The 12363-nt window shown below is 41.4% G+C and overlaps 1 protein-coding gene across 1 annotated transcript; it reads left to right on the top strand.

Moving 5' to 3' along the window:
* The first annotated feature begins 235 nt into the window (after positions 1-235).
* On the top strand, positions 236-703 carry LOC114419263. The gene has a single exon (XM_028384930.1). It carries the CDS (start codon positions 236-238, stop codon positions 701-703), a length of 468 nt encoding a protein of 155 aa, XP_028240731.1.
* Positions 704-12363: the final 11660 nt, after the last annotated feature.

The following is a 12363-nucleotide window of genomic DNA, read 5'->3' as shown; positions in this document are numbered from 1 at the left end:
TCTAGAGCAAGCCCTCAAGCTCAATTTCAAGGCCTCATACAATTAGGTTGAGTACGAGGCACTTATTGTGGGTCTAAAACTAGTAAAATAAATTTGGTTTAAGAAGCTACGATGCTACACAAGCTCATAGCTTGTCCAAGGACTTATTGCCAATAGATACCAGACCAAAGAAATAGAGCTACTTAAGTACTACCATATTGCCAAGAATCTCATTGACAATTTCAAATGCTTCGAGATGTACTACATACCCAGGGAGAGCAACACTAAAGCAGACCTGCTCTCCAAGTTGGCTAGCACCAAAAAGATCGGACACCTCAAGACTATCATCCAGGAGAAACTCCAAACTCCTACCATAGACATTGAAGAAGTTATGGTCGGAGAAGAGGAGGAACCATACTGGATGACTCCCTACAAGAATTTTTTAATTTGGGGGGTGTTGCCACGAGACGAGAATGAAGCCCGACACATTAAACGGAAGGCCAACTTCTACGTCATCCTTGATGGTGAGTTATTCAGAAGAAGGTTGACATCACCCTTGTTAAAGTGCCTGAACAGCCAACAAGCAGACTATGTCATGAGAGAACTTCATGAAGGCATCTGCGACCTTTACACCAGGGGACACTCCCTTGACACCAAAGTGGTGCGCATCAGTTACTATTGGCCGACACTCAGGGTTGACACCCTCGACTTCACCAAGAGATGAAACCGACGCCAAAAGTTTGCAAACGTGCCACGTACCTCTCCTAACAATCTGCACAGCCTGAGCTCCCTTTGGCCCTTCTCCATCTGGGGAATGGACATACTGGGACCACTCTCAAAAGCTCTAGAAGCAGTCAAATACTTACTAGTCGCTATCGACTACTTCACCAAGTGGATCAAGGAAAGACCACTACAAGAAATCACAGCCAACGAGGTAGAGAAGTTCACCTGGAAACACCTCATATGCAGGTATGGCCTCCTTTACGTCATTGTCACTGACAATGACACCTAATTCAAAGCTCAGACTTATTAAGACTTCCTGACGAGGCTAGGCATCAAGCACCTCGTCACCTCTATCAAGCATTGCCAGACCAATAGATAGGCAGAGGCAGCCAACAGAGTTATCCTCAAGGCCCTGCGTACTAGACTCAACAAGTCTAAGGGTCTATGGAAAGAGGAACTCCCCAGTATACTCTAGGCCTACCATTGTTCACCCTAGACAACCACTAATTAAACTCTTTATCGACTCACATATGGCATAGACGCCATGATCCTCGTTGAAGTTAGGGAACCACTAATGAAACTCTTTATCGACTCACATATGGCATAGACGCCATGATCCTCGTTGAAGTTAGGGAACCGTTGATAAAGAGGTTGTTTTTCCAAGAACAACAGAATGAAGAAAAAAGGGAACCAAAGGCTTGTCAAACCAAGGTCCGCCCTTGGTGAGCCTGGACAAAACCTGGGATGAACACATCACTGGTCCAAAGCTCAACAAACCTAAGGTTTACCGTTGGTGAGCCTTTCCATCACCAAGTTTCGCTTTTGCAAAAATCTAAGGTACACAAGGTCTACCCTTGACAAGCTCTTCCATTCCTAAACTTTATCTTTGTAAGAATACAAGTTTACTGGAACACAAAGGCCCAAGGTCCACCCTTCGCAAGCAAAAATCCAGGACGGACACGTGCCTAGTCGCACCTCCACAGGCTCAGCAAACCTAAGGTCCGCCCTTGGTGATTCTCGCTTCTCCAAAGGGTCGTAAAACCCAAGGTACACCCTTGGAGAGTCTCTCCAAAACCCAGGACGGACGCGTCATTGATCAGTCCAAAGGCTCGCAAAACCCAAGGTCCGCCCTTAGTGAGTCTCTCCAAAACCCAGGATGGATAATTCCCTGGTTGGTTCTCCAAAGGCTCACAAAACCTAAGATCTGCCCTTGGTGAGTTTCTCTAAAACCCAGGACGAACAATTCCTTGGTTGGTTCTCCAAAGGCTCACAAAACCCAAGGTCCGCCCTTGGTGAGTCTCGTTTCTCCAAAGGCTCATCAAACCCAAGATCCGCCCTTGGTGAGTCTCGCTTCTCCAAAGGCTTGTCAAGCCCAAGGTCAGTCCTTGGTGAGTCTCAATTCTCCAAAGGCTCGCAAAACCCAAGGTCCACCCTTGGTGAGTCTCTCCAAAACCTAAGATGGACAATTCCCTGGTTGGTTGTCCAAAGGCTCCCAAAACCTAAGGTCCACCCTTCATGAGTCTCGCTTCTCCAAAGGCTCGTAAAACCCAAGGTGCGCCCTTTGTGAGTCTTGCTTCTCCAAAGGCTCGTCAAACCCAAGGTCTACCCTTGGTGAGTCTCTATTCTCCAAAGGCTCGCAAAACCCAAGGCTTGCCTTTGGTTAGTCTTGCCAAAATCCAGGACGAACGCATCGCTGATCGTTTCTCTAAAGGCTCATCAAACTCAAGGTCTGCCCTTGGTGAATCTCTTTTCTCTAAAGGCTTGTCAAACCCAAGGTCCACCCTTGGTGAGCCTCTCTTTTGCTAAGTTTCGTCTCCACATGAACTGAAGGTATGCAAGGACTACCCTTGGCAATCTTTTCTATTCCTAACTTTTATCTATGTAAGAATACAAGTCTGTAGGAACATCAAAATCCCAAGGTCCGCCCTTGGTACAAAAACCCAAGGTTCACCATTGGTACACACTCTTACAAAACCCAAGGCACCCCTTTGGTCAGCTCACTCCTTAAGGACCACGACGACCACAGTCAAAGGTCTAGGTTCCACAAGGAAAACTACCATTAGACTAGTCGGCAAGTCCTTCAACCAGGTGGAAGTCATACTAACTCCTTACAACCATCAGGGGAAAAGCTCCGCAAAGGACAAGGAAACACCACTAGATGAGTGATAAGACCTTCAATTAAATTGAAATCAAACCTAAGATGATTTCATGTCATCTACTTCTCTACTTCATTTCTTACATCACCAAGGTCTTACTTCCTATGCTATCAAAGATTTCACTCTCACCATGACGACTTACTCATACTACTATAAGTAACAGAGCATTGCATAGACAAAGGCAACATACATAACATACACACAGTGCAAAATTCGTCAACAAAGGAAAGGATAGGCATTATCAAGGAAAAATAAGAATTTTCATAATTACAAAGCCTTTGCGGCCAAAATCCAAATACAGAAGAAAAACAAAGAAAAGGTTGCCTAAACATTGGCATCATCGCCTTGCTCCTCAGCATCCTGCTCCTCATCAGCCTCCTCCTCAGCAGCCACATCTTCCTCGTCAAGCAGAACATCGTCTATCACGTCCTTGAAAGGGTCAAAGAAACCCAAGTCAAGGTTCTTGGCAAAGAACTCGGCCCGTCTGACGGCCTTGTTAAAGCCCTTTTCATGTTGCTCCACAACCTCCTTCTTGTACATTAGCAGCTTCTCTTCAAGTTCCTTGTTGGCCTCCATCTCCCTAGCCGCCCACAGCTTGGACTCTGACTCCTTGAGTCAGACCTCGAGGTCTACGACCACCTTGGCAAGCTCGTCCTTCTTCGCCGTAATGCTTTCCACCTTGCTAGCCAAGTCATCTTTCTCTTTCTGCAAGTCCTTGTAAGGCTTAAACAACTCATCACTGTTCAACCTAGTGAGCAAACACTTGGCCAAAACTCTGCCAACCTTGGAAGACAATTGGTGGTTTGACTTCACAGCTTCAGCAAAGACGACAGTGGCATTGGCTACCTTAGGGCAGTCCACTCTCCAGGCCATGTGAGTAGTAGCCCTTCATTTGACGACCTCCACCTCCAAGGAGGCCATTTTGCTTAGTGCCTCTTTGTGCCTTAGCCCATTTTCTTCAAGGATTTCCAAACTCCATTGAAGAAAGACCTTGGTTGAATCCATAGCATTATGGAACCCAACTGATCGGATGAAATTTTTGTCAAAGGCCGACACAAAGCCAACTTGGGTCTTCTGTTCAGGCTTGTACCCCATGCCCCACAGGGAATCAACATCGTTGGAGGTGTAGATATAGTCTAAGCGCTCGTGGTCTCCACACCAGCACTCAATAAGGGTACATCGACAGTGTACTAAGGAGCCACAACAGAATCGGCCAAAGCAGCTGGTGCATTAACTTCAGTAGCAGGAGTGACCTCCTGAACAGGCATAGCAGAATGAGTATGAGTACCAGTAATAGCAGCAGGAGCAAGATCCTTGACGGCCAATGACACCGAAGGTAGGCAAACCTTACAAACTCGAAGGATGACCCAAATCAGGCATAAACCATGTAGCCTACCTCAGGGCTCACAGTCTAAAAAGAGCCTTTGAATTTTTGCGGCCCGACGCCCCAGCAACGTCACCTTGCTTCCCCTTAGCTAAAATAGAGGAAGGAGCCCCAGGGCGACATCAGCAACACTAGAGCAAGGCTAACCTCAACAGCAAGTTGACCCCCTTCTCCAGCAACAAAAGCAACAACAAATGATGGCACAATCCCACCAGCAGGTTTGACCTTCTTCACAAGTGGCCTCCAAGGGAAGTCGCCCATAATACTTGCAAGACAAGTAACAACAACACTAGCAAGTGTTAGTTCAGACTAACACCTACCTTAGATACAAAAAAGGACAAGGTAAGACACTTTAGCGTCCAAGGCAATGAGGGGATCGCTTGCTGAGGGAAGAGACAGAATGGCCCGCGTGCCCAGCGAGTCTGGCAGTTGCTCCAAGATAGCCTTGTTGACCCTCTCCACAAAGGTTAACAGATCCTCGTCGAAAGACTTGAACCTGGTGGGGTCATACTGCCAGTAGAACAGGAAGCGAGGCTCCCCATCCCTATTGAACATCAGTGGCAAACAATCAGCCACGACATCAGTAGCCAGAACCCTGGAGAAATGGTCCTTGAAACGAAAAAAGATGTTCAAGTCAAACTCGAATAGCTTCTTGGACACGTTATTCAAGGAGACCTAACCAATCTTTCCCGTTAGCTTCATCTGGAAGAAACACAAGAACACCGACACACTAAGCCTAATGTTAAAGAAAGGACATAAGACCTCAAAGGCCCTCACCATGGCCCAACAACTATTGGGGTGAAGTTGAGAATGGGCCATGTTCAAGTGCTCAAGCAGAGCATACTAGAATGTGGTCAAGGGGAGAACTAGACCCAAGACCCCAAACAGACACCTATACATGAAAAAGAAGGGCGGACTACCCGACCCTGCCCTCAAGAAAAGGAAGTCATCACTCCCACAAGCTCAAACGACTATCTTGCATAAGCCCTAGGGCTTGCCAATTTTACTTGACGTTGTAGTGTAGCAACACTCGCTTCAGAGGTGATGAACGACTTGTTCTTCAAAACATTTTCCTTCACCCATTCAAAGCCAACAATGGCAAGGGAGACGATGTGACATCCCATTTTTCGTGAATTAAATTAAAAAGATTTTTCATTTAATATAAATAGAGTTTTAGAAAAAAAATGATGAGGCTTTTGTAACTAAATAAATAAGGAGAAATAACTTTATTAAAATAATGATTTGAAGGAAAATAAAAATGATATTTGATTTATTTATTTGATGGGAAATAAAATAAAGTATTTGTTTATAAAATAATAAAAAAAATAGAGTAAATAATAGACTAAGAGTACCTAGCTATAAATAGAGACATGCTAGGTCATTTTTCAGACTGACAGTAGTCTTTGCAGTTTCTCTTCCTCTCAGTTTCGTTTTCCCTTCTCGTCCTCCCAAAACCCTCTCTTTTTCCCGCAGACACTCAAACCTATCTCAGTAAAATGAAGATCTCAGAATCATTAACCGTTCGATTATTGTGAAATTTGATCACCAAGTTCACAACTCAGTTACGAATATTCAGACCGTTGGAATATACGAAAAAATGTCGGATCTGAGATAAAATCCCTTTGTGTTGTAGCTTTCTCTTTTCCCGCAGAGATCCAAAACATGTTCCTGTAAAAACACGATTTTGGACTTGTTAACCGTTGGATCATTGTTAAATTTCGATACCAGGTTCAAAATTCATTTCCGCATATCTTCACCGTTGGGATTTTCAAAATGATGTCTAGGAAGGGACAAAAACTCATTGCATGTAGACATGGAATGAAGGCTTCAATCTCTTCTCCTTCTCTCTAACTTTTGGAAACCTTATCAGAGCAACCAGAGAAAAAGCTTAAGGAATCTCAGAAAACTGTTAGAGATGTCGCTATCACTGTCAGAATACACACGTGAGCCCACTTAGAGGTAAGGGATGAGTTATTCACAATTGGGGAGTAGTAAAAACATGTGTATGGATCCTTAGAGTATCAATTGGAATGAGTTTTTGGGTTGTTTCTGTAAATTTTGATTCTATCTTTACAATTATAAATGTGAATTATATAATTATATATGTTTGATGAACCAATTGATGTTCCAATGAGAAATTGTTATGAAATTGATGTGTTCTTGTGTTGAGTGTAAACCTTAAAAATTGAGTTCTTTTTATTAACATGAATTATACTCTAAATATTATTCTTTTTAATGACTTATTTTATACAAATTATTTTCTTGTTCTGTATTTTCCAACGATGATGATCAACATGTTGTGTGTGTGTGTGTGTGTGTGTGTTGTAATACTAAAATAATAAATTAAAGAAAGTTGTAAGGTTAATGTCTAGTAGTAATTTCTTTTGATGTAATCTTAAATTTATTGTTGTAGAAACTCTTTTTGATTGAAAATAATGTAGTTTGATTTACTATATATATATATATATATATATGTTTTGTGTCATGCAATTATTATTACTATGTGATGTGTATATGAGTTATGAGACGTGATAAATTATTATAATGAGATTATAATATTGTTGTTGAGATCAAGTATAAGTGTAAAGTTAGACATGTGTTAATTTGTGAAATACACATGAACATGTGATGATGGATTGTGATATTATGAGATGTTAAATTGTGGTCATTAGATTTGGTTGTGAATAAGTGTGTGTTTAACACTTGATGTAATAGTACTTGTGTTGTGATCTATGAATTATATAATAACCCGACCAGTGTTTACCTTGAAAAAAATGTTTATGTGCAGTGTTAAAGGGAAAGTGTAGGTTTCCTAGTTAGGAACCAGTGTTAAATTGTAACACAATGTGATAAACACTTTTGAAACACGAGTGTTAGGTCATGAGTATTATATAATTCATGAGCAGTGTCTGCGTGCAAAAATTATTTTAGGGGTTGGACCTGAATCAGGAAGGTGAGACCCTAATGGATTCTTCGGAGTTTAGGCCTTGGGGTAAAGACACTCGGTTTGAGTGCTCCTTTAAGCCTATGTTGATCCCATATGGTTGGAGCATTCTCGCAAAATGGAGTTAACCTGACTGGTCATCTTATGATTTTACTTAGTGAGAGTGACCTGACATACCCATTGTGTGGTGTGACTTGTTATGTACTCCTAAGTGCCCCGGGGTGGTTTTTCACTGACATGGTATCACATTGCATATAGGCTTGAGTCTTAGTGTATCTGCTGCATAACGCTTGTGTATTTATTGATATTGATTGATTTAGTGATATTGTGTTTTGATCTTTGATTACGTGAATGATGTGAAAATGAATGAGACGTGTTGTGTTGTGATGTGATGTGATGTTACGTGACAAAGTGGTGGAATTAAGTGAGCAATGTTTAAGTAAGTTGTATCTCATTTACATGATATGTATATCTAGTTGTCTCGTTTCTCTCTATTAGTTAGGAATGTGATAACTCACTCCCCATGTGCTATTTGTGTTTGGATCTTGTTCGACGGCCGGCAAGTGCATCGGATCGCGCAAGTAGTATAAAACGGTAAGTGAATACCGAGTATCGAACTCTCGAGGAACTTGTTTTACTTGGTAAAGCTGTGGTTCAATAAATAAGTGTCTTGGGATGAAAGTTTGGTGTGTGGTATGGACACATATGTAAACTAAATTATTCAAAAGCAAATCACGTGAGTCGTGGTGTGTGAAGACAGATAGACAACGTGTTGGTCTTCCTACTGGGTGTCTGATGTTATTAAGGATGTTCTCTACCTAACAATGTTCATGTGTTCTATGTTGTCTCCTGGACTACTAAACCCCGATGTCTCATGCATGTTTAGTCTAATCCTAATCAAGCTTTGTCCTCAGATGTCTCTTGTTGGACTAAACTTAACTAGAACCGCATTAAGACATAACATAACAAAAACTAGGTTACCGTACCCCGATGTCTCGTGAAAATACAATAAGCTAGCCTTGTCCTATCAGGTTCTAAGGATCAAACCATTTCCCAATGTTGAGTGACCCTAACTAAGCATGCAGTTGCATGATCAAGGCAAAGACACACTAGAATTAAGTACTGATAGCACAGTGAACACATAAAACATCATTAGATAGATAAGAAAGTATTTACATCAAGTATCCCATAGGAAGAACCAACTGAGGATTTAGCTCTCCATAGCAGGGAAGCTTCCATTACAACAATGAGAAAAGAAGATGAAAGATAGAAGAAATACAAGTAGTAGGGATGTCTCCTCCACCTCTAGAAACCTCACAATGTTTCAAAATCTCATCCAAAGCTTTGTAAAATGGCTTTCTCGTCAAGCTCAGCTCTCTCTCAGTCTCTCCACAGCCAAAAACTCTCAAAAAACTCAACAACCCTTCCAAAATCGAGATTTCAACTTTAAATAGGCAATCCTGTTGGTGGGTGCGCGCTTGGCGGAAGATGAGCTCGCTTAGCGCGCGTAAGTGACTTTTGGCTTAGCACCAGTCTTCTTGCTTAGCCTAAGGGTTAAAGGCGGTGCGCTTAGCGAGTTCACACTCGCTCAGCGCCTCTGTACAGCTTATCCTTCTTCCAGATTCTTCTGTGCGCTTAGCCGGAGGATAGTGCGCTTAGCGAATGGCTCGCCCAACGCGTGGCGTGGCTCAACGAGTTCATAAATTCTTCACTTCACCAATCTTGCCCATTTTGCCTAAAATTGAAAAGGAATGATCATTAAATACACAAAATTGGGATATTGAGTACCTATTACTTAAATTAATAAAAAGTAATTACAATACTACCAAAAACAACTATAAATGGGAGGAGTCATATACAATTTACAACAATTTCTTACACAAAAGTTAGTCGTATTGACCAACTAACAAATCTTATGATGATCTCGAACTTTGTGTTCATGGGAGCAGATGGTTAGGTGAATGGCTATGAAGAACCTCATGCTAGAGGACACGGGAACACAATGCTTTGATAGGATATGACATTGGGATATAAGTTTCTATATTAATTGCATAAAGTCTTAGACGACCTTGTTTGAGCTTAGATGATTTTATTATTTATTTGGACAAGTTTTATTATGATGAGAAAAAAATGAATGTGAGCCTTTTACCCTTTTGAAAGGATTTTATTTAAATGTGGTTTAAGAAATTTTAATTAATTATAATTTCTTTTCCTTTTATTATTAGTACATATATGTATGGGGTAAAGGGTGTCTCAAACGATGTCGACCAAGCACTATGGCTATGCCACACACGGGGGGACATCCTAACATCCCCGCCACCATTGTTCCTTGGTCCCCTTGAAGTAGAAGGGGGAGAATCATAGTAATCGGAACAGACTCCCCGGTCGGGGAAGCAACAGAAGGTTGCACCCTCCCATAGAGGCAAGAAGCTCCTCCACCAACACGACACGAAACCCTCAACCTCTCTGAGGAAGAGGATTCACTGTCAGAAGCACCGTGGTGAGTGTCCTCCTAGGAGGAACCGCCGATGGATATCACCTCCCAATCCACCAAGGGTTGCTGAATCGAACCCCTAGAGTCACTTCCACCCATGCCAATGGTGGATTCAAAAAGAAATGAATACATTGTCAGAAAAAGAATGCCTTGAAGATTGAAGAGGATGAACGAACAGGAAATCACAAAATCGCGAGTACAAGAACAAAGAAGATTTAGAAGGGAAAGGCAAAAATTCAAAGTGACAGTGGTCATGAATCAAACGTCTATTCCATTTAAAGAGGAGGTGGACTCGTCAATAATGACGCAACCCCACTCACCCATGCACCACGTCTCTAGTATATGTCGACTCCATGAGTGACATGTATGCAAGAGTATTGCACGTGCACTGCACACGTTTGCAGCAAAAGACAAAACATAATGTTTTTCTTCAATGTACTCTCCAAAAGTCAAAAAGGGTAGAGTTGCCAAATACACAGACTTCCCTCACCTGACACGTCAGACCTCGCCTGCAAAACCAAAAGCATGTCCACCTCGGACAACTTGACAGAAGCAGCCCAAACAACACTTGTCCAGGCCTAGGGCTTGACAAGCATGATAGACCTGCAATTTTCACAACTGTCGAGGATACCACTCTCGACACTAGACAACATTTGTCCATGCTTAGGGGCTCGACAAATTCGTCACCCTTCTACTTGTTAATGTTAAGGCTACTACCCCGGACATCAGACAATTTCCTTTGACACTGGACAACCTCTTTTGCCCACAAGCTGGCTCAGAGCTTGAGGGGATTATGTACTGTCCAGGGTACTCAAAATGCATGTGGCATCCTACATGGCTATTCAAGATACACGTCAACCCTCCATGTCAGCCCTGGCATAGGAGCACAGACATTCAACCCTCAGTAGTCGGGCTCTCAACTAACAGTTTATCTCTAACCTCTTGATTATTTGAATATATTGTCAATTATCTACAAGCTACACATTATCTGTAAGGTACAATTATCTACTAGCAATTATCTCTAAGCTACATGTTATCTGTAACATTATCTATAAGTCACATTTATTTATTGACTATTATCTACAAACTAGTAATTATCTACAAGGGTTGTTACATCACCATAACAGCCCCTATCAACAAGGACCTATAGCTCTTTGTCCTTACTATAAGTATCAGGTTCCCTCGTATTCTCTCCATAAACACATACACACCTGCTCATATATGCATACATACTCACTCATTCATACTCTCCTAACTCACGTACTTACATGAGCGTCTGAGTCATTTGTTTTGCAAGTCCCTCTTTTTGTCCTCCTAACAAAGGTCACTCTCAGTTCATTGTGCGAAGTCCAGGAGCCCATCTAAGTCATGTCCACCCTAACGTGTGTCAACTTCTGATTGGTAAGTACACATTCTATAACAAACCTCTCTACCACCTATTGCTACACCAACATCATTAGGATATCAAAATTAAACATAGCAAAGAGATTGTTATAGATGCCAGCACGGGCCACAAATTGCGCTAGGAGAAGACAATTGTGGTTGCAACGAAGACTTTGAAAGAAGGGGGCAGAACTTGCCGTCATAGTTATAATAAACGATGAAGGTGAGGACGAGGTAGCGGGAGAGGGGAAAGAGGGGATGGTGTGGAAATTCTTCTTCCCCGAGGAGATTGAGGAGTATTCTCATATGCACAATGAAAATGCAACGATTCTGACACATTCATGGTGCTGCCAACGCTGAAGTAGCGGTCAAAGAGCTAGGTGGTATCAAACTCGTTTGTGGTGGTGTTAGTACTTCCACAATCAATGTGCAATGATAGATTTAGTTTTGGTAGAAAAGCATTGTAATATAGGATAACATATAAGATTCATGAAAAACCGATTCCCAGAACACCTAGAAAATTGAAAATAAGTTTAGAAGCAGAAATTTGTAAAATTGGATAGTAGTGTAATTTTAGACAAGATGACTTATCATAGGAATTTTTGCCTCTGTATATGGTTATCTTAGGATTATTTATTCTAAAACTATTGATTAATTTGATATATTATTGTTGAGATAGATTGCAAAACCTAATGATTTTTGTATGTTCTAAATTGTGGTATAATATATATATATATATATATATATATATATATATATATATATATATATATATATATATATATATATATATATATATATGTATATAATTGTTATTGTTGAATGACGAAACTGATAGAGTGTGAACTCCTGCAAATTATATTTGTGGTATGTGAATTTACATTCTGTTATATATATGAATATTGTTATTCTATCTATACGCACAGGGGTTTGGGTCCGGGGGTATCCGACCCTTGACAAATTGTTCGTTATGATCGTTAGATGGTTGTAATTACAACCATTATGCTGCCGGATATTTTGTGTGACAAGTGGTTTCTACCGCTTAAAAGGCCACAATTGGTTCCCTAAGAGTAGCACGTAGGCTTGAATCTTGTCTCTCTCTCTCTCTCTCTTGTTTGTTTAGATGTATGAGATTGTTGATGTACGTGGCATGAGGGCTAGACACGCGATGCAATGGCAAAAGTCAAGAGGATTGAATAGAGAGTAAGGAACCAATGGTTCTATTCCATCTACAAGAAGGTGAGATTATGTTGAGAAAGTGGATGATGGAAAGAGATACACTAGGATATAGTGGGAAGAG

Source organism: Glycine soja, chromosome 1 (genome assembly GCF_004193775.1).
Source record: "Glycine soja cultivar W05 chromosome 1, ASM419377v2, whole genome shotgun sequence".
In the NCBI taxonomy this organism is placed as follows: domain Eukaryota; kingdom Viridiplantae; phylum Streptophyta; class Magnoliopsida; order Fabales; family Fabaceae; genus Glycine; species Glycine soja.
This window is presented reverse-complemented; position numbering and strand designations above follow the sequence as displayed.